The 21,770-nt window shown below is 42.1% G+C and overlaps 1 protein-coding gene across 1 annotated transcript in view; it reads right to left on the bottom strand.

The window, feature by feature from the left end:
* The window catches only part of SUMF1 (sulfatase modifying factor 1), a 39,255-nt gene extending 17,485 nt beyond the window's left edge, over positions 1-21,770 (bottom strand). The window contains exons 1-4 of the mRNA XM_074602715.1: positions 21,556-21,770; positions 16,811-16,984; positions 14,471-14,545; positions 1,621-1,703 (exon numbers count right to left, since the gene is read on the bottom strand). Of these exons, the coding sequence (XP_074458816.1) occupies positions 1,621-1,703; positions 14,471-14,545; positions 16,811-16,984; positions 21,556-21,750 (527 nt within the window). The 5' untranslated portion in view covers positions 21,751-21,770. The remainder of the gene's footprint in view (positions 1-1,620; positions 1,704-14,470; positions 14,546-16,810; positions 16,985-21,555) is intronic.

A 21,770-nucleotide genomic window follows, 5' to 3' on the forward strand; every position in this document is an offset into this window, starting at 1 on the left:
TGCAATCTAATGGCGTATGCTCTTCACTTCCCTGTGCACTCTTTGCGGTCAGTTGTGGGGTTTTTGAGGGAGAGGTGAGATGAGAAAGAGCCCTTACTCCTAGCAACACCATCTTTTGCAGCACCCAACCCAGGAAACAGTGAACTGCAGAAATTTAACAAAAAAGTACTTCTCCTTCGGTGTTTCAAGCAGTCCAGTTTACACAGGTTTGGTTCCAGGATTGCCCTTACAATCGTGGCCTCTTTTTTCAGAAAAAAAACAGAAACAATGGCTAGTCATTCTTGTCACAAGGATCCTCCCCATCCAAGCCTCTAACAGACCAAGATATTTCAAGAGCTGAGGGTTCTGATCCAGAAGACAGACGCGGAGGTCCTTCCTGCCTCATTTACCAAGCCAGCGTACGCCTCCTGGTCCATTAGGCTACTTCCACCTGGCAAGCTCACTAGCAGTTGGACTAGGTTAGGTTTGTGCTATACTTCTACACAACTAGATTTACATGGCAGGTTTACAACTCTTATCTGCTGGCTGTGACCTAAATTTCTCTGTCTCCCCCTAACAACACCTCCTGATATTATCTCTATTTTTGCCTCAGATAATTCTTTCATTGCCCTTGGAGAACAGACAATGGACTTGCTACTGAGCAGTTCAGCCATCAGATGATGTTACACTAACATAGCCCTGTCCTCAGAGGACTCAAAACCATGCCATCATCTACTAGATCTAGGCTAGAGAGTCTGACTTTACTTCAAACAGCATTTTTGAAACTTCAACTTAAGCAGGTAATGCCAACTTCACTGCCACCTGCCTGCAAGAGAAAAAGAAATGAAGACAGTCACATCTAGATAAGCATACAGTAATATAGCCAACCACAACAATGGCTTTCAATATGTGCAACCCAGGGCTAGTTCTGCCATATCCACAAAAAGCACCTGAGAAAGACAAAGCCTTTTGATTTCCTAGGCATAAAATTCATTCCACTTCTGAACTGAGATTGTGTAAAGACATGGATCAGCAAGTTTCAAGGTTTCATGCTAGCAAAGCATGGCACTAACTATAGGCTAAGAAAAAAACCACAGATTTCCAATGCATTTAGAGCTTCTAGATAACAAAGACACAACTGATTTTCAACAATAATCAGCCTACAAAGTCAGAATACATTAAACAGCACAACAGCCTTCAGTCATCTGCTGCCAAAGAGATAGGGCTCCAAATCCCAGATGGAGAACACACTACATGGACTCCTAGAGTACGCATGCAGCTAGTATTTAGTCTTCCTCTCCAAAACCAGATCTGGATTGAATGTCCTAAAGTTGATGATGCTCTAAAGACCTACTCTGTCTCACTGCCGATGTATAAATGTGAATAGAAAACACACTGAGGCGCGTTTCAGTGTGGTCTCTTTTCCCCTGGGTGGAAAGTGCTTATAGAACCTTTTGAAATACTATTATACCATTGACCATATGACCACACAATGCAGTAGAAAATGTGAAAGTAGTACAGAAGCAACAGCAATCAGGTTACTAATTAAAAACCCTTTCTTGCACCTCCATTCCTGGTCTAAGTTTAGAGGTATATTTACAAGCACTGTGTATTATAACTGAATGGTTATTTATGGCTTACCTGTTGGAGATATTAGAGTCAGGACCCTCAGGGTGCTTCCAGTTGGCTCCCTTCACAGGCAACCACCAGGGAGCAGCTGCGACCTGAAAAGGGACAAGAACGGCCAGGGAAGACGACCTGAATTCCCAGCTAAAGACTATTCTGAAAAACCACCACACGTGGTGGTTACAAAGGTTACAGGCTACAAAGCTTTCACTCACAGCTCATGGCTCTGCCTGCAGCCAATTGACCTATTACATTCCAAATCATCTCTAATGAACAAAGATGATCATTTGATCCACATTACAATACTGCTGGCCAGGGAACAGCACAACGAAAATACCACCTAAAAACAAGCGAGAAGGAGACCAAACCCTGGACATACTTTTCTGAAGCACTGCCCTCTGGCTGCCTCTCCTTCCCTTCTACATTTTCCCACCTGAAAGCCAGGTACAAGGCACAGTTTATTCTCTTTGAAGGCAGAGCCTTCAGCAAACTACCTGTGGTGGTCCACACTGTCCTCTCAGAAATTCTTAATTATAGCTCTTCGCCTCTGAAAGAGTATGCCAAGAACATTCAGGTGGTAATGGTTGGAGGAGGTCATCTGGAGCATCACAGTTTTACTCAATTCTTTTACAACAGTATGCCCAGAGTACAGTCAAACCAGCTGACCTCCTACCTGACTTCAGTCTGACACACACTGCAGAGATAATAAAAAAAAAAAAAAAAACAGTTTTGTCTTAAAGAGAATTTTCATCCCAATTATTTGCTCCTTAGACTCAGTGTTTTGGAATAACTGAAACAAAATCCTAATGACAACTTTTAACTAGGGTCAAAACACACATCTTGAAATACATTTGCTTTCCAGTTAATTAACTCAGTAAGCTGATATTAAATTATTTGCTATCAGCTTCCAGAAGGTGGAGACAGAAGAGCCACAGAAGTTAAGTGAAGCCTTTTTTTTTTCTTTTCCAGTTGGTTTGCTGAGCAACACCACGCAGACAAAATATGCTGCAACAATGCAGACATCCAGTACTTCCCTCTAACCAAAAGCCTCAAATTTGATTCTGCAACGCCAAGGAATTATTCCCAGAATACAATCATAAAGGATTTCTTCCATTAAGCTTGCTTCAAAGCTGAGAAGGTCAGTGCACAGCACATTTAACTATTCTATTCCGGTTCACATTCACTGAGAAATACTTATCTTAATAGTAGGTCCTTTCAGAAAATTGAGGCAAAAAAGAACTTATGCTAACCACCAGTAGTGTTTTTTCCATCAGCTTGAGTGCTTGCTTCCAAAATACTCCTATTACAGAGATAATTTCCATAAGGAACAAAAATCAAAGTAAATAAGCCTCCAATGCTTTAGGAGTTAAACAAGTCTACCAGCTGGTTAGCTCCGACATTAGGAGATCCAGGTGCTACTCTAATGGTAGCTGTAGAACAACCTTCAGCAGCTTCTGCCTTCTCTACTGCCCCTCAGCTTTCCCCACTCGAGAGATGGCAAAGGGAAGAAGTAGAATATTTATTTCTCTACATCATGCTGCCAAACCAACTTTGTGAAGTGTTACACACACAGGTAGGAACTGTGCCAAGAGCATTATCCTTTGACTCACCAAATCCTCCGCAGCAAAGTCCAAAATAAGAGTCACTGAAAGCTGGTACATGGGAGACAGAGCATCAATGCAGTCAAACAATATTAACAGCAACTTCTAGGGGGAAGCTGCATCCTTCAATAGTGATGAGCACTTAGTAAGTAATTACATGTGTGCGAGAGAAAAAGTTATCTGTGACAAACATAAGTTGTTAAGAAAAACTCTGGTCCAAATTACACATCAGATCCCTCATTTGAATGTTTCAGTAGGAAAATAAACTGCAGTGCCTAAGGAATAGAAATGCCGCTACTATGTATAGACATATTATCTTGTTTTTAAAGCATATGATCAATCTTCGCTACAACAGCTCCTATGACCGCTTTCACTCTTCTCCCATCATCACATACAGATTTAGCCTAAAGCTTACATCTGGGTACCTCACCTAGGGGTTCACTCTAAATCAATAGCAATCCTGGCCTAAAGCTGCAGAGTTGTTGGTGTAAGCTCAGCTGAAGAGCCCACAGCTCTTTGCGAGCTCTCCGCAAAAGCGCTGGAATCTCTAAACTTGCTGCAGGATTGCTCCAGGCTGGGAAGCCATTCACATTCTGGTGCTCCCTCTTCCCAAGTGAGTGCAGACATTGGTGTTAAGTACAAGAGAAGTAAAGATGCTCTCAGCACCTTGCTGATGACTGAGACGTTCTGTCCATGTGCTCTCCATCTAAACGGGACCCTTCAGGCATACTACTAAAATAATCACATTTCTTAAAGATCCTGCTTTATGATCCCCCCAGCATGATAAGCACATAAATCAACAACACCAACCATGTAATTCTGGCTCAGTATCTAACAAACCTAACAACATTCTCCCCACAACTGGAGCCCTTACCCTTTTCAAAAAAGCATGAGAAGTATTTGATCTCTTTCTAGAAACTACAGCTCTCTTACTGAGCATTCAAACCTAAAGGTGGGGTCTTCATTCAGAGAGATACTCAACTCTCGTAGCACTAAAGCCTCAGAATGACTAAGCTCCTAAACAGATACTGCAATCAATAGGCTTAAAAGTGGTTCGATTTAACCAATTCTTTGTATATTTTGAGCTTTAACCTTTAATCTATACTGAAGATAGGACAGAAATCCCAAGTTAGAATTTCATGGCTCTTTAAGGAAAAGAAGAGCACCGCAGTACTACTTGGTAAAGGTTCTCCATGAACCTGAAAGATCATGAGTAAGACTTCATCATGATAGTTTTAAGCATAACACATTTTTGTAAATTAAACTGCTGGGTTTTGGATAAAAATCTCTGCAGGAGACTGCAGAGACTTACGCTTTAGAAGACTTTAATTTTGGAAAACATTTTTGTTATGCAAAAGAAAAAGCAGATGCTTTCAATCAAAATGGTTTATTTTAAACCAAGAAAAATATAATCTCTCCACATGAGAGCACTACGTGTGCATGTCTTTGTTTCTGGCTCCACTGAACTGAACACCAAATGGCTGCCAATCTTTGCAGAACACCCAGATCTTTAGAGAAGTTACACATATAGTACTAGGACAGCGATAACAGTGATAGACTACGTGCAGCCTTCAATAATTAATTGGAAACTAATCTAAGTCAGACACTGAACCAGTGAGCACACACCAAGATGCTCCTTCCAAAAGAGAAAGTCATGTACCTGAAATTTACAGTCCTTTCAAAAAACTTCTCAAAAGTCTTTAAAGCTTTTAATTGCTCTAAATCTAATTAGTAGAAGAGCTAATTAGACAGAGATATTACAACATCACAGTTAATACAGCAAAGCCCTCCCTTGCCACTAATGAGCTTAGTTACTTTCATAACGCTTAGCGTTCTCATGCTTCACTCCAAAACATGTGCTCTGTAGACTGGCAACAGATTCATTTTGTAAAAATAGCAGCATATGCTGCTGAGTAGATCTTGAAGAGATACTGAATTAGAGGACAACATCTCCTTCATTTTGTTTAACTCCTTCCAGCACAGCCTATCACTTCTAACGGAATCTGTTAAACGTAACTGCTCTGCGAGCGTTCCACAACTGCCTCCACACGTAAGGAAATGCAGCTCTAGGAGCAAAGCCCATTTCAGAGGCAGAGAAGCTCGATGCTTGTTTTGGTCTGATCCAGTTGAAAACTTGGATTATCCAGCTCTCTGCTCCAGGATTAAGCTTTAAGAACTCACTGTTCTGCGTATCACAGACCCGTAGCGCTGTGAGGAAAAGAGAACACGACATGACACTGGGAAGACACACTAACAGTTAACTTCGACCTACAAGTTTTCCACTCAAATGAAGCAATTTGCAGAACTGAAGCCTATACTCCCACTATCAGCCTGCTTAAAATTCAAAGTTTTAAGTATTCAATTTTCTTTTCAAAGTAGGCTGGGATATCCTAACTCTAATTGCTCCATTAACTGGTGATTTCAAGATTTTTAGACTACTTTACAATTATCTTGAAGAAAATTCCTTCCTAAATATACATAGAAAAGATGAAGGGGAGGGTAAACATCAGGAAAGAGAGTTTCATCATCAGCATTACACCATTACGGGTGCTGCAAGAGCAATAGGGGAATGCCCTTAAAAACACACACACGAAAAAGAACCCAAACCCCAGCCAATAACGGTGAAAACATTCGTATTGGTCTTGCGTTTGACATGGCACTGGCCGTGTTAGATAAACACAACCCCCCACGTCAGCTCCAGATTTTAAATTCGATTCACATTTATATATTAGAAGAATTACCAAAAATAAACTCAACTGAGTAGCTAATCTTGGCTCTAATTCCATTTCTAACATGCAGCAAGTCACTTGAAATAACAAAGCTGTAGATTTTAACCTTAAGTCAGGCCCATAAAATGATGAGAAATTCATGCTGTTGTCCAGACACGTAGCACCAAATAAATCTTTTTTTGTAGTGTGCTACAGCATTATAATGCTATTTTTATATAAGGCCTGCAAACACTAGGTCAAGGTAAACATCTGGAAGAAGCAAGAGTTATTGCAGAGTAAGAACTTTAGCAACTTAGGAATCTGAAAATCTGAAAAGAGATTTTCTGAGTGAAAAGTAGTCTAAGTCTGGAAAACACTTCAAGAATCATTTATTAAGCAGTGAGTTCTTAACGATACGCACTCTTCAGTTTCAGAGGCTGACTTAATAGGTTACCACTTTTTTGAATCAGATTGTGTTAAGCACTGTACATCTTAAATTCACAAGAGCATCCTCTTGGCTGCAAAGGGAATATGCGTACAGGCTGGAAGCAGGAAGTTATGAAGCATATACCAATCGCTAGCATCAGTAAGATGTGAGAAACAAAAATAGATATTCAGCAAAGAACAGAATTTTTGGATGAGGTTTTATTTTATCCATGTAAGGCAGATAGACATAAATCTCTGTCAATTTTTCCTTCTTTAAGTCATGTCCTAAACCCTGAACAGCTGATTAATGGACTACTGAAGAAAAAGGCAGATAGAAAATAGAACATTTTTAGTAGGGCAGGGAGTTTAAGAAATAAAAATAATTACTGTGCAACAGCTGAACCACTGTCATTTTCCCCTCAAAAACCACAAAGAAATCACATTAAGTGGGGTCTTGGTCACAAGTAACTTTACACCTATTTTTTTTTTTTAAGTAGCATGAGCGTACCTTCCCACCAACCCTCAGAAATGTCCTCCCTCACACAGATTCAGGGCAGAGATCTCCTCCCACCATCCACACGCAGCTCCCAAGCGCATCACTACAGCGCCTCCTTCCCTCCGCTCCGCCTGCCAGTCACTGCTGGTCATAGCATCACAGAGTGGTTTGGGTTGGAAGGGACCTTGAAGATCATCCAGTGCCACCCCCTGCCCTGGGCAGGGACACCTCCCACCAGACCAGGCTGCTCCAAGCCCCGTCCAACCTGGCCTTGAACCCCTCCAGGGATGGGGCAGCCACAGCTTCTCTGGGCAACCCGGGCCAGGGGTTCACCACCCTCACAGCAAAGAACTTCTTTATATCCAATCTCAATCTCCCCTCTTCCAGTTTAAAACCATTCCCCCTTGTCCCGTGGCTCCCCTCCCTGATCCCGAGTCCCTCCCCAGCTTTCCTGGAGCCCCTTTAAGGGCTGGAAGGGGCTTGAAGGTCTCCGCAGAGCCTTCTCTTCTCCGGGCTGAACCCCCCGAACTCTCTCAGCCTGTCCTCCCAGCAGAGGGGCTCCAGCCCTCCCAGCATCTCCGTGGCCTCCTCTGGCCCCGCTCCAACGGGTCCATGTCCTTCTGATGTTGGAGGCCCCAGAGCTGGGCACAGTAGTCATCAGGTAACATTAACCTCCACCTGCCTGACCATGGCTATGAACAGATCAGCCAAGCGCTGGGATGGCTATTCAGCATTCCCAGACATCAGCAAGGAGCAGCTATTCCGGGCTGCTGCATCGGCACAGCCCAGTTCTCAGGAGACACATACCCACACAGCATTTTGGCTGGCTGCTGCCACCACCTTCATGAAGTCCTGCTCTGGGTCAGAGGAAGAAACCAGCGGAGGGCAGAGACAAAGGCTAGCCCTCCTCTGATTCAGCTCTGCAGATTCAGAACAAATCGCACCATGAGGGACAGTCTGAAACAAGCCGGAGCCATGGAGTGGTCCCACTCGATTTTCAAGCCATTTTCCAAACACAAGGAAAGGCCCTCGGGCAGATGCACACTCCCTGTTCACCTTCTGCAGCTCTGCTTCTCCTTTTCATCGGTACACCAAAAAAGGCATGAACATGACCTATTTCCATGCAGTACATCATCTCTATAGCAACAGGCTTGTGTTTAAGTTGAACCAGCTGTAAGGGAGTCAGGGAGACATTGCAATGTAAATAGTGTGGATGCGAATACCACTTCACGGCGCAAGGGAAAGAATAGATCTCTCCTCGCCAGTTATCAAGGTTGTCATAGTAGCTGCATAAGGGAGCCATGATCTACATACGCAGCTATAATTCATATTTGTACTTGAAAATACTCTGCAGAGAAGAACAAACCTTCCATAATTATGTACATAAACTGAACTGAAACATGATTGTCAAACTCTCCACCAAATCAGTAATTAAGCACACTGAAGCAGCTTAGAAGTAGACAGTTGAGTATTTTTTCCAGAAGATAGCTAATACTTGAAGTTGCCAGCTTCTGCAGTGCTGCTGCAAGTCCCATACTATTTATTATATCAATTAAAAGTCCCAGGTCCCCAAAAGTTCTAATTAGAGAAGAAACTATTTTCATTCTTATTTTCTAAGGTTTCTAGCCTCCCTCATTAGCTCAGAAATGAAAGCAGTAAGGGGTTTTGTTTAATACTGAACATTGGTATTGTTTCCCTTGAGTTAAGTCACAATATTTTAAAGTACTTCGAAATTGCAGTGCCACAAAAAGGAAAGGCAGCAGCTTTATAGAGTAAAAATAAATATATTTTAAGTCATCAGTTAGAGAAAAGATTTCAGACTTAATTGGAAGCTAGCACTATACTTTTACGAAGGGACCTTTTCCTTTGCATAAGGAAAGGTCATTGAATCTCATTCAAAGAGTGTAATACTTCACAGCTATGTCAATCCTCCAAGAAAAAGAACCAAAGATATTTGATGCTAAAATCCAGTAAGATTCATTAAGTGCAAGTTTTGGAATCCAAAGAAGCTTCTTTTGAGGAACTGATAGTCCTGGTGATTTCCATCTCTGGAAGCCTTTTTTTTCAGCCAACATCTAAATCTGCACTCAAGCTAGTCATTTTTTCCAATACCCAAATGAATATGAGTTTTAAGAAAATGAGGCGTGCACGGATATATCTACAGCCTGAGGCACAAGCAATGCCTGCTTTAAAGTTGTAGTTTATACTGATAAATATGGACCGATATTACTGGCAATTCCCAATGAGAGATGCTTCCTCCACGTCATTCTTTATCCCAAAGGTGGGAGTACAGCATAATATACAGGTTAACAGTTCAACAGCTCCATCTCCCCTACTCCTTACAGGGATTATCTGAAGCGTTGGGGACTACAAGAAATAGGCTCACCCACCTCTTTGATTTCAGTTTCCTCTCTGAAAGGCCTCTGAAAAAGCGAAAGTCAAGTGCCATAGAGATGAAATTTACCCTTAAAGTAACAATAAGTGTATTTGTCAACTTCTGCTTATGAATCCTATGTATGTTGACATTTTAGCAGTATCAGATAAGCTATACAATAACCCACCTGCTCTCCCCTCAAGCCACAAATAAGCAAGTTATTATTGCACACTGTCCACAGTAACTGCTGCAAACACTAGCACTGCTATCCGGCCTGCAAACATTGTTCCTTTCAGTATTGATCTGAAATACTCATTCGAAATGCCTCATGGTTTCACTGGATTTAGAATGGGACTATGCCCTTGGAGATACAGGCTAGAGGCACTGCTATAAATAGGGAAATTGCACAGCTCAGGACCACCGCAGAGGTTTCCATACAAACAGGGATGAAAGTAGCATCTAACAGTTCTAGACAGACCCAAACTCCTTAATAGTATTTGCTTCAGTCTGCCAGTGAACTGATTTCATTCCATTCTCAGACCAAAAATTCAATACCTCCTAAAGACAAATGAAATATCCAGATTTTTATGCTTTTGGTCTCTTCATTGCAGAATTTATCTGGCCTAGACGCAAAAATTAATTTTGCTATCGTGCACAAGCCAAGAATAAAAATGTTCCCGCTACTCTCCAGTGAGCAAATCTGACTTACGCTGTACTGCAGACTCGGTAAGTGCTATCCTGTTTACCTTTTTCATGGTAGCTGCACAGCAAGTGAAACTCTTGCAGTTATTTGCAAAAGCTCTCAAATCCCCTCACTGGCGAGCACGCCTCAGTACCTTCTCATTTCACAGGCACAATCCCCATGCTTTTTGCTCTAGGATACATTAAAATGCCATATAAATGGCATTTTACAATGCCATGGAATAATAGCACTGGGCATGCATTTCCCCCTCCCTGCTTCCTCCTTAACTCAGTCAGGGAGATAAAAGAGCAGGAAAACAGTTTAATCATAAAATAATAGTGTCAAAATCTCTAAATTTTGAGCTTTTTCCATTTCCACAAATTCTCTCAAAAGAGAAGAAAAAAAAATAATCTCCAAGTGCCAAGCTATTGGCAATTCTAGGTTGTGTTTTATCTATGACATAGAAACTGAAGGCCAAGTACCCAAGAAAGGCCATAACTTAATAGCTGTAATAGATGCAGTAATTAGCAGCTGGTTTTAATCTGCAAGTCTGAGAACTGATTTTAACATGTGAAGCTATCAAAACTTGTTAAGCCCACACAAAACCTTTTGGTTTCAAAGGACCTTCCACCCTTGCCCTAGAAAATCCTTTTTTTATTTGAAAAAGTCCTTGCCAATTCCATCAGTAACACCCTCATCTGTTACAGTGCTAAATTTTTGCTCTCTGCCATGTTACCACCACAAATTTAGAGGCCAAAACTAAAACTCAAGTTCCCAGAAATCTAGAACAATTCAATTATTGGCTGCTACACCCCTTTTTTCTGCTTCCCTTCCAGAGGAGGGTTCAGTCCAACCCACATTCCTGTAGCAGTGGCTATCTAGGAGACCACCTCACCTCCAGGAAACACACACCCAAAGCTCCAACAATTATTCTACGTGCTCAGCTGGTTTGCTCCCGCATTAGCTTTCACCAGCCCCACCTCTGTTCTCATTTAGCTGTCTGCCTCCTTTGAGGGCCTATGACAAATTTGTCTGGTTTAAGAACTGGAGAAGCCAAAGTGGCCAAATAGAGCAAAACCCCTACATACTCCCCAACAGTCCCATGCACCTTGTTACTTACAGGAGCTGTTACATACCATTTACTTCAATGTCTTCACTTCCACCTTTCCCCAGTTCTTTCACTGCGTATGAAATACTACTTCCAAAATACACATTCCTATTGCTCTTGCCCTATGTTCACATTTGCCTTTCGCACCCCTGGAGAAAAACCTTATCACAGCATGCCTGAGCCACTAAGGCAAAGTAAGAATACAGCCCTTTCTCCCATCCATTTGGTGGGATTTTCAGCACCAATAACATACCACTGTTTATGTCTTATTTCTGCTTTTCGTGGTGATAGCTATGATTCCAGAAGGTACATACCACAAGCTAAAATATTAGTTGACTAAGGTATACATTGAGAAAAAAGCCTTAGTCTTCCCTGTTGCTGATCATTACAATCTGCTGATGCAAACCAACATCATGCAATTTATACTTTTTTGGATTACATTTGAACAGTTACACTGCAGTAGACAAGTTTTAAGAAGTGGGTTTGGTTTTTTTGGGGGGTTTTTTTGGGTTTTTTTTTTTTTTTTTTTTTTTTTTTTTTACAGTAATTGAATTGTATTAGATTCCTTTCATCATTTTTCCCCAGCAGACACTAGCAGAATTTAAACATTTGGTCAATGTAACAAGAAGCTAGGTTTTATTTTCTATTGTTTAATTTAAGCTTGCAGATCCCTAGAAAGAATTTGCTTTTGTGGAACCCTTAAAGCCTAGAACTACAAAAAGACAGTTTTGAGAGGCGGAAGCACATACACACAAAATTTTAAGCTGTATTTTCAGACATTAGAGTTCTCTTGCCAGCTGTACCACTGAGCTGCCTTCTGACACCTTCTCCTTGCAGACAGAAGTTCCTTGCTAAAAGCTGGATTTCATGGTACATGGCTGGTGAGGGGGCAGGCAGACAGGAGGAAGAAAAGCAGCTTCTAGTTTCTTTTTCACCTCCTCACAATATTACCATGTTTTAGAACATAAGTTTGTCCACAGCATCAGCATGAAGTTAAGAAATGCCAAACTAAAAGGCAGTCACTATTCTCCAGATCAATTTGCCAAAATAATTAGTACAATCTTTCTTTGTGTCTATTTCAACAATACTCTGCATGCTAGCAACTCACAAAACAACCAAATAAATACTGAAAACATGGCAAAACGACAGTTTCCTAAGGTTTACTTTTAACAAATACAGAAAGCCTTCATGAAGAAGCAGCCAAAAAGACCAGTTTGGGCTCTATTCCAGCTCTCTGGCATAATACGTGTTCTGTTAGTGTTACAGCCAACACTTTAAAATTTGGCTGACACACCCAGGAAAGTGGCTCCCAACACTCTGTATGTGTTTATACAAATAGCCAAGACTGAGCTTACACCAGCATTCTTAGGGTTTGTTTGTTTGTTTTAAAACAGAGACCCTGATTTAGGGATTTTTGCATCACAGAGCTAGGGAAGGAAGAAGTATTTCTCTAATATCGACTGTTGTGAAGATGGGATGAGCACATCTGCATTTATTCTACCTTCAGCATCAGTTATGCTAGCATTTGGGAAGTCCAATTTAGTCTTATATCTCACAGTACACAAATGTTAGTCACGAATTAAAAGACAACAAACTATTCTTGTAATCATCCTTTCCTTGCAGTAGGAAACAAAACCCCACGTTTTTTGCTAGTCATTCACAGCACACATTCACATAGGGCTTCTTGAAACCTCCCATCTATCAGTCTGTACCTTGAAGATAAAAAGGCTTCTCCCCTCACCCCTGATGATGAGAGCATCATTTATAGAGAACAATGAATATTCACTACTCTAAGTTACTGCACCATGCATGTGGAAGAAAAAGTCTTTGTGTGATAAAATATTTTGGAGAAAATTAAATTACTAAATACTAAAGCTCCAGATATTCTCAGTTGTTTGTCCTAATAATAATCCTCCAAACTCCTGAAGTAGTACCTTGGATCAAATGGCGCACACAAGTAAAACCTTGCTACTAACTAAAAGAAATAATTTCATCTCAGACTGTCTCACCTCTCTCTTTGCTTACCTAGCATCAAAGGGTGGCAAGAAAAAGTTGTGCTCCTCTGTAGGTGAAGTTTCACTTACTTACATTTAACTGAACTATTTCCAAAAGATGCCGTTTCAGTCCTGCTACTGCCTCATCCCTGCCTTGTGTACATCCTGCTTCCCTGTGTTGATTCAAGCAGTTGCAGAATGAGACAAGTTAGCTTCGCTGATCCAAAAGAAAATTAAACAGAAAAGCAAAGAAATTCCCATACAGACTATATGCAACTTGAAACCACACACTCCCCAAAATAACCACACTATGCACATCAGAATGCTTCATTTCTAAGGCCTTTTTAAAGGCATGGGACAAGAGATCTGGAAACGCAGCATGTTCATCAGAATTGAGGATAATTCTGATGGGAAGGGACCTCAGGAGGTCATCTTGTCCAAACTTCTGCTCAAAGCAGATAAATTCATCCAGGAGATGACAAGACATAATCTTTACCACTCCTGATAGTAAGCAGATTAAGTGCCCTGTTAAGGTTAAGGAGGAGGTAAATGAAGCCTAAGAAAGGCTCAGCAAAACATTCACAACAGAAAAAGGAGGGGGGGGGCAGCAAAGCTTCACTACTGAACTTTTGGTTATTTTTAAACCAATATTCACTTCGAGTCAACAGGAAAACTGGATCAGATCTAGTTTAATGAGCTCTGCACCTACCAGCATCACTATGCTGCCCTAGCAAGATGAAGGGAACTGAAAAACCAGCAAGGCATACAGGATCTTCTACAGACAGGCAGGAGGGACAGTATAACATTCACAACATAATAAGAAGTCTTATAGACTCAGGTCTGCCATAGAGATGACACTTCTTTGGAATATTTGCCCCTAGTTAACCTAGAAAAAGCACTCATGCAAGCATTGCTATCATATCAGATACACAGATTATCCTCATTTTCTTAAATCGGTAAAATCCGGGATTTACCCACTTTGGACACAGGACTGCACTGGCAGAGCGTGCCAGTCACACGTACGTATGCCCTGGGAGCCAGAAGCACTCCTGTTCTTTGCCTACACAGCACATCACTCAGTAGAGCCACTACTGACATCTGAACTTCCAGAGCATCGCTGTGTTACACATAAGGCAAATAAACAGCCTTATATCTGCACCATTTACTACTGTCTTAAATCTCTCTCATTTAGGAGGCTAAAAAAGACAAGCAGGGGGTGATACTAACTTTTGCTAACCAGGAGCCGATTTTTTTAATTGCTTGTTTGTTTAAAAAAAAAAAAAAGAGACTAGAGAATAGACTGCGAATTCTCCACACTTGAGGAGTCTATTATTTGAGACCCAACATTCCTCCATAAACCCCATTTTTTTGTACCTAGCTTTGGGAACATCCCACAATTTAGATATTATTGCTGTAATTGCTAACACATCCGCCCCAGTGATTGCTAAGTAAGTTTTACCCTGCTATGTTACTCACTGCCTGGTGGATGTCAGCCTTCACTTCTTCACTCAGCATTCCCTCAAACACAAAGGAATCACCAAATTTCTCTGCCTGTAGAAAGAGCAAAAGATTCAACCATATTATCAAAGGAATGTTAGTCTCAAAATGCCACTCATGCTTACAGCCTTATTTTATCAAGGATAAAGAAATTCCAATAGTAATTTTGAGTTCTCTTTCAAGGAAGCTATTTTGAAACAGAAGAGAAGGCATTTTATCTCTGGATGTCGTTCTTCAACAGCCACTGGACAGATGGCAGCTCATAGAGCTTCTGCAAATGTTTTTACTTCTGTTAATTAAAAATGCAGTTCCAATTGTCCCAACTGCTTTAAAATGGTACAGTCAATCTAACATTCAAGGGCATATTTCATTTCTCTTGTTTTTCCTTTGGGAATCACAATAAAAGACTTCAGCCTTGTCACTTACTGCTGCTCCATCATCACTAGCACCATGTTTTAAAGTGCTGTTACAACAACAATAGAAGAGTTTAAAGTAACCCAATCATCATATCTAGCATTAGATAAAGCCAAAAGAAACAAAAACTAGAAATAATTTCAATGAATCCCAGTATACAATACCCACATAGAAGTTTTTTCCCTTGGTAAACTAAGTGCATGGATATACCACTAGGGAAGTCAAAACATGTTATCGGAATTCAACACATTTGCCCTTCTCAATCTCTTCATTTTATTATAGGCATTCAAAGACTGAGAATGATCACCCTGAGCTGCTTCTGCATGCTCACAACTCTTCAAGAAGCACTGTTTGAAAGAGGGATCCCATTCACCACGCAAACTGCAAGAACTTTTAGCACATGACTGTAATCTTCATACATTCAGTTTCAGAAAGGAAAAAGAACAAAAAAAAATTATTTTTTCTCTCCTGCCCAATCTGAAAAACCCAAACAGGTTTATCACCTGAAGGACGCTAGATTTCAGTCTGACAACCTCCATCAAGGGCTTTTTTTTTTTTTGAAGTTTGTTTAAAAAAAACACTTTTGGTTCAACAAGATAGCTGTACATCTGGAGATTTTTTTTCCTTCAGCTTTCTCTTTACTTTCAGGTTTCAATTGCCGCTGGAGTTCAGTCTAGTCCTTAATAAAAGAAAACCAAGCAGTAGGTTGGCTCTGTTTACCCGCAGTAAGTAATGTGGACATTATTTAAATACACAAAAAACAGCTCAGCTGCATCCTAAAAAAAACCCTGCAGAATCAGTGCTGTTTACTCTAACTCTGAGTTTATTTTTCCAAATCCAGCGTAAAAGGGGGCCCCATGTGAGGCGGGAAGGGAGAAAGGGTAAGTGGAGCATCCGACTGAGCCATGAAGCCTGTCTGAAACAGACTCCAACTGATGCCGTGCTACTGTCAAATGCCACAGCACACGCGCTCCTTTCAGGAGCTGTTTGCAACAAGTAAGCCCTGTTCAAACTCAAAGTTGTTAAGCAACCTTTTTTCATAATTATTGAGCTAAGAACTTAAAAACAGAAATTGTGCTATAGATAAAAGCAGCCCTTCTTCCACCCAGAAGGATCCTGTCTTCCAAATGAGAACCAGTTTATCAAGTAAATTCAGCAGAGTGCCTCCTTTGAGACCTGATCATTAGGAAGCTTTTATTTGCCTAAAAGGCCTGTCAGGGTTTTATAAAAGTTGCGTAGGAACAGTCAACTGTCAGGAAAGATCAGAGCCTCAGGCACAGGTAGCTTCTTTCTTGGAAGAACCTTAACATATTCTTTCCTAGTCCATTGTTCCCACTAACATGCACAAAACTATTATTATACTTGCTATTATATCTTCTTTAGACAGCAGGGCTTTCTGTCACTCAGCTCATTAGCAAGTAGCTGTGCTGAACTAGCCTGCAGAGTCCTCAGCTATCATGGTTTTTTAAAATCCTTTCTCCCCTGTTCCTCCAAAATAAGGAAAATCTAACAACACAGTTGTGCTGGTACAAAGATGTCCTGGGACCCAAAGGTCAAAAAACCCAAACCAAACAAACAAAACCCAAAAAACCCTGCACAGACATCTTCAGCAATCTGTCAGCCTCACCCAGTCTGCCTCAGCCATGCTGAAGGGAAGATAATTATTTCAGATATCAAGACACTTACTAAATGTAACAGTATACATTTAAAGCCCTTTTCAAACCCCTGGGCAGCAAGGGAAAACAATTTCATCTCTCCACTGTGTACAGCAGAAACATTATACTGTGCAAATCCCAAGCAAGTATTGTGATGTCCTTAAAAAGAAAAAAAAAACCTAGAGTTTTTAACAGGGATTTTGCCATCACAAAGAAAGCTGACAGGAGACTGTATGCCTTTCCGCCTTACCTCAGTAATGTATCCAGTAGAATTCACAAATCTCTCAAACTCCTCATTGCTGACCTCATACTGATCCATGTAGAAACTGTTGACGTGGACTCTTCTAGCAGGCCATTCTCCGTCTTGCTGTATTTCAGGCTCATCAGTGCCCATTGTGAACACTCCTCCTGGAATAGCGACCATCTGCGGAGAAAACCACCCAAAAGATTATGAGAATGAAAGACTGAAAATTCTCTTATCGGTCTTACTCCTCCCCCACCTCATTTTTGGAGGTATTTTTGCTTTGAGCAGCATTTCACCAACAAAAACAGCACAACAAAATGGCAACAGTGTCATCCTGATCACCACCTGTTTGGAAGAAATAGCAAGCAGAACTTAAATTGAGAATAAAAACCCCATTTGCAGCTCTTTCTACATGAGGTCTGGGTAATTGAGAACTTTTACTGAGGGTAATGCTTGTGCTCTAATGAGGAGAAACACGTTCCCCTGCTGTACCTAAGAGTCAAGAAATAGCCAAGAAACAATGCAGAGTCCTTTCTGCTCATTTTTAGATGAGGAATTTTGGCATTTCACTCTATTCCTAGGAAGGCTTGATGCATCAATGAAGAATCTGGAGATTATGAAACTGTAAAGCGCTCTTTTGTGGACAAGCCTATGCTCGTTTGCTTACTAACTACACATGGGTTTTCACTTAATAACAGGCACGTGCAGCATTTTACGACCAACCATGCTGCTCACTGGCAGGTAGGCACAGCACCTGCAGCTCTGTGTGCCAGAGACGAGACAGACTTCCGAGTCAGTTGTATTCCACTCCTCTGGAAGACTGGCCTCAGGCAAGAGTCTCAAGCTTCAGAAGTAAATGAAGAACCATATTTTAACTATTTTCAATAAGATGTTTTCCCTTTAAGGCCTCAGTCAGTTTCCAGAGAAACAAAACACATTTTCTTTCAGCTTTAGTGGGCTCTTTTCAGGAAGACAGGGGCCCCAGAGGTCTTTTCGTGCCTCATCAGATGTTTCCTGGGAGCCCTCTAAAGACCATAGATTGAGCAACACACTCCTCACCGAAAAAACACGAGGATCCACGATGCCTACTCAGAAGCTTGTGCTGGAATGGAGAATGACAACTCAGGCTGCAGAAAAACTTCCCAATGGGCAGGACGTGTCAAGGGCTGGCTACCCAAGAGCTACCTTGCCAAGATGTTACACCCAGCTGATTACCAACAGATGAAAGAATTGGGGAAGAAGAGTCCCTCTCCTTTCTTTTCAATATTCCTGAGCTACCTTCACATTGAATTCAGCCTCCTCATTCCTCCTCTGGCAACAGTCAGAGACTTGTGAGTGGGTGAGCCCCCAGAAAGCCAGCCAGCACTGACACAGGCACCCCCCCGTGGAAAGTGATCTGGCATGTCATCCTGCACCTGCATACCCTGGCAGTGATCCGTGATCACACACTACTTGTACAAGGAATTACAGCAGATACACCAGTGACAGAACCTAAAAGGAGCAAAGCCAGTTCTAAGCGCAGCATTTATTTTATTTTGCACGATCCTGACGCTTGGTACGCAGAAAATGCAAGTCTAATAACAGAGATATTCACTGAGACAGAGTTTCCAGAGTAGCACACTTCTAACACTACTCCAGAAGCATAGTTTAATTTCTGACCGAAAAAGCAGCCTGGGTTTTAGATGTACAAGAGTTGAAACAAAATTCCATATACATGTAGTGGAATAACACAGTGTACAATATGTGTATTGAAAATAGCCAAAAATCCAGAGATAGGGTTGTAAAAAATGTGAACTGATGTAACACTATTTAAAGGAAGAGGCCAGTTCACAGAACCAAACATGAACTTTGGACTTTGTATATATAGCCATTTTGCAGGACAGTCTAGATTACAGGGCCTTGATTCTTCTATAGTTGGAATTTTTGGGGTTTTTTTTCTTACTTTACAAGATTCTCTTCATAAAGTTGGATGCTTCTACCAGAACAGCATATCTGGATGCCCACAATGAGTCACACACCAGAAAAACAAAAAGAATCATTAGTTACCTTCCAGCTTCTGGAGTTTACTGTTATTTATCTAGTTATAACATACCAAATGATCAGAAAATAAGTTCACATCAGCTGTCCAGCACCTCTCCCTATTCTTATGAGAACTTGGAGTATTTGACATAATCTTACATATCCAATTTCATTGTTTCTTCTCCACTATAGATCTCTCCTTTTGCTTGGATCTCTCCCAGCAGCACTTAAAATTCACACAACTTGCAAAAGGCCTGTAAGAAGTACTACAAATACTTTTCCTTTGAACTAACCACATTTGAAGCTAGCTGCATCCTCATAACTTTTTCCTCCACTAAAAAGAATCTGAGCACTTAGATTGCCTTTAACTGAATCCATAAAAGGGCTTCAGGATAAATTTGCTTACATTTTTTAGGACTTAGGGAATGACAACGTGGTACAATATTGCACCACTTCCTTCCAATCTCTTTCCAATCCACTGTAGCTAAAAAAACCTCCTTGAAGCAGTCTTCAAAGCAAGATTCAGAGTTCACTAGTGAGCTGCCGTCTAAAAGCATGTGAAGAATTAACTCTCGCTTTGCAGCCCAGCATTCATTTCCAAACCCTGAAAAATCTCAATAGGTAGCCAGGGTATGTTCAGCTGGGAACGTCCAAAGGCTTCCTTATAAACCTGCTGCTTTTACAGCCCCCTCACACAGTGAGACCTGAGACCTCTGGCAGGTCCACCAATGTTGTGTCCAACGCTGACACCAAATATTCATTCCACACCAAGGCTCATTTCACAGCTCCACCTCCTGTTTGGAAACAGGACCTTCCTTTGACAGCTTCACGATAACACCACATCAGAGGCTGCAAGGCTCAGAGGTCTGACAGCACTCTCCAGCTGAAAATGGTGGAATACAGCACTAAGAAGAACACATTTTCTCCATAGACATCACATCCAGAAACCACATTTATACAGTTAATTAAGCAGCTTTAACATCCAGTTTTAAAATACAGGTAGCTAACACAGAGAAACTAATCTCTAATAAATATCAACGTTGAACTGTGGAGGCAGAAATCCAACAGCACAGACTGACAGACACATCATTTACCCTATTAGGTAGAGCGTGCAACAATAATTGCCTGCATCTTTACAATGTTACTTAGCTAGTGCATGCAGCTCATTGCCCTTGAAACTCAACTTCAACAACAGGGACCATATTTGCCTATGATTACACTTACATTGAAAGTATTACGGTAACGTAGAGCAGACCCACTGAAGTACTGGGTCCCCATTTCTAAAGATGTAGTGGAAATAATTCATCTCAGTTGTGGTTGAGGTAAAAGCCAATTTTTCCCTCATTTCCCTTTTGGTAAAAATGTTTTCTAGCTAAGCATAAACAAGTTATGTTGTGAACATAGCTTAAAATCCAGCAGCAATTTGTTTTCATTATCTGCTGTTGAAGTTGCCAGATGCCTTGCATAAGGTAGAGTCAAGTGATTTTTTCACCCTACAGCGAGACTCACAGTGAAATGCTGAAATTTGTTACATGAAATGTAGATCAGTGACATAGTCCCCAAGTGCCCTACAGATTATTTAATTCAAACTCTATAAATATAGTCAAATTTCTTAAGTGCAGCCTGCAATAGTAAAGCCATAATTACCACTGTGCATCCTTCCCTTTACCTTCTAAATGTCTGCCAGGCTGTCCCCAAGCTGACACAGCTTCCCAGTGTTACAACACCAAGAGGCAACTAGAGAGGCAGCTCCTCACATTTTAACTGTTCGCAAGTCATCTTGCACAAGAGCAAGATTTAAGTCTGCTGTGATATGATTTTGTCTGCCAAAGGTTACTAGCACCTTTTATGAAATGAAACGGCTATCACGTTTCTAATAACTGAAGCTGTCTCATCCAGTGAGGCATTTTGTCTCCAACAACACAAAAAGTCTCAGTATCGCAGTAGGTGCCATCATAGCACATCAGCCCACATGAAGCGCTGCCTTCATCAAGAAGGCACACTCACCTCTGGACAAGGTCATAAGAGTTCAGAAGAGCAGCAGAAATAGAAAGGAATAGGCAATTAAAGAGAAATTAAGAGAACCTGAAAGGCTATCTAGATCAGGATACATAAATGATGGCTTTGCTGAAATACACCCAAGAGACCCAACACACCACTTGTTTCAATTCCATTGATAGCAACATAGACCGGAAAGAGGTGACGGGGGCAAACCAGAGCCACAGTAATACTGATAGTCACTAAGTCAGGGACAACATTAACCGAGCTACCACCTCCCTGGCAATGGACAGCCCCACTCGGGCATGTACTTGGGCACACATATTCCCGATGCTAGCCAGGTGAGGGTGTGGGGAGGCCTGCCAAAACAGCCAGCCAAGAAAAACACCTCGAAGTGGTTCATCACATCTGAGTTTTGCACAGGGAGGAGCAGTCGGGGCACACACGGGTGGGAACACAGGGAAGGCCCCAGGACACAGGCCCAGGCCTCCCTCCATCTTCAGGAGCACACGAAGGGCCCGGGGGGGTTTCTGAGCGGAAAAAGCAAGGCAGGACCCGCCGGAGCACTCGCAGCCGAGGGCTGCGAAGCGGCTGGAATTCGAGTCCCCAGACACAGAGGGCCGCTCGGGGCTCTCCGTTCACCCTCGAGCACCGCAGGAGGCCACGCTGCCCGGCCCCGCCCGACGCTCGGCCCCCGCCTCGCGGGGGGAGGAAACTACCGCCCCGCCGCTCACCGGCCTGTGCCCGGCGCTCTGCCCGCCGCCCGCCGCCGCCGAGTACCGCCGCGCCGCCGCGTGCCGCCCGTCCCCGCCGGCCCGGCTGGCGCTGCAGCCACAGTCCCCGTCGGGAGCCGCGGCCGCCGCCAGCCCCGTCAGCAGGAGGAGAAAGCAGCGGGGCAGGCGAGCGCAGCCTGCTGCGGGCGCAGCCATGTTGGCGGAGGCACCACGTG

Source organism: Larus michahellis, chromosome 10, assembly GCF_964199755.1.
Source record: "Larus michahellis chromosome 10, bLarMic1.1, whole genome shotgun sequence".
In the NCBI taxonomy this organism is placed as follows: domain Eukaryota; kingdom Metazoa; phylum Chordata; class Aves; order Charadriiformes; family Laridae; genus Larus; species Larus michahellis.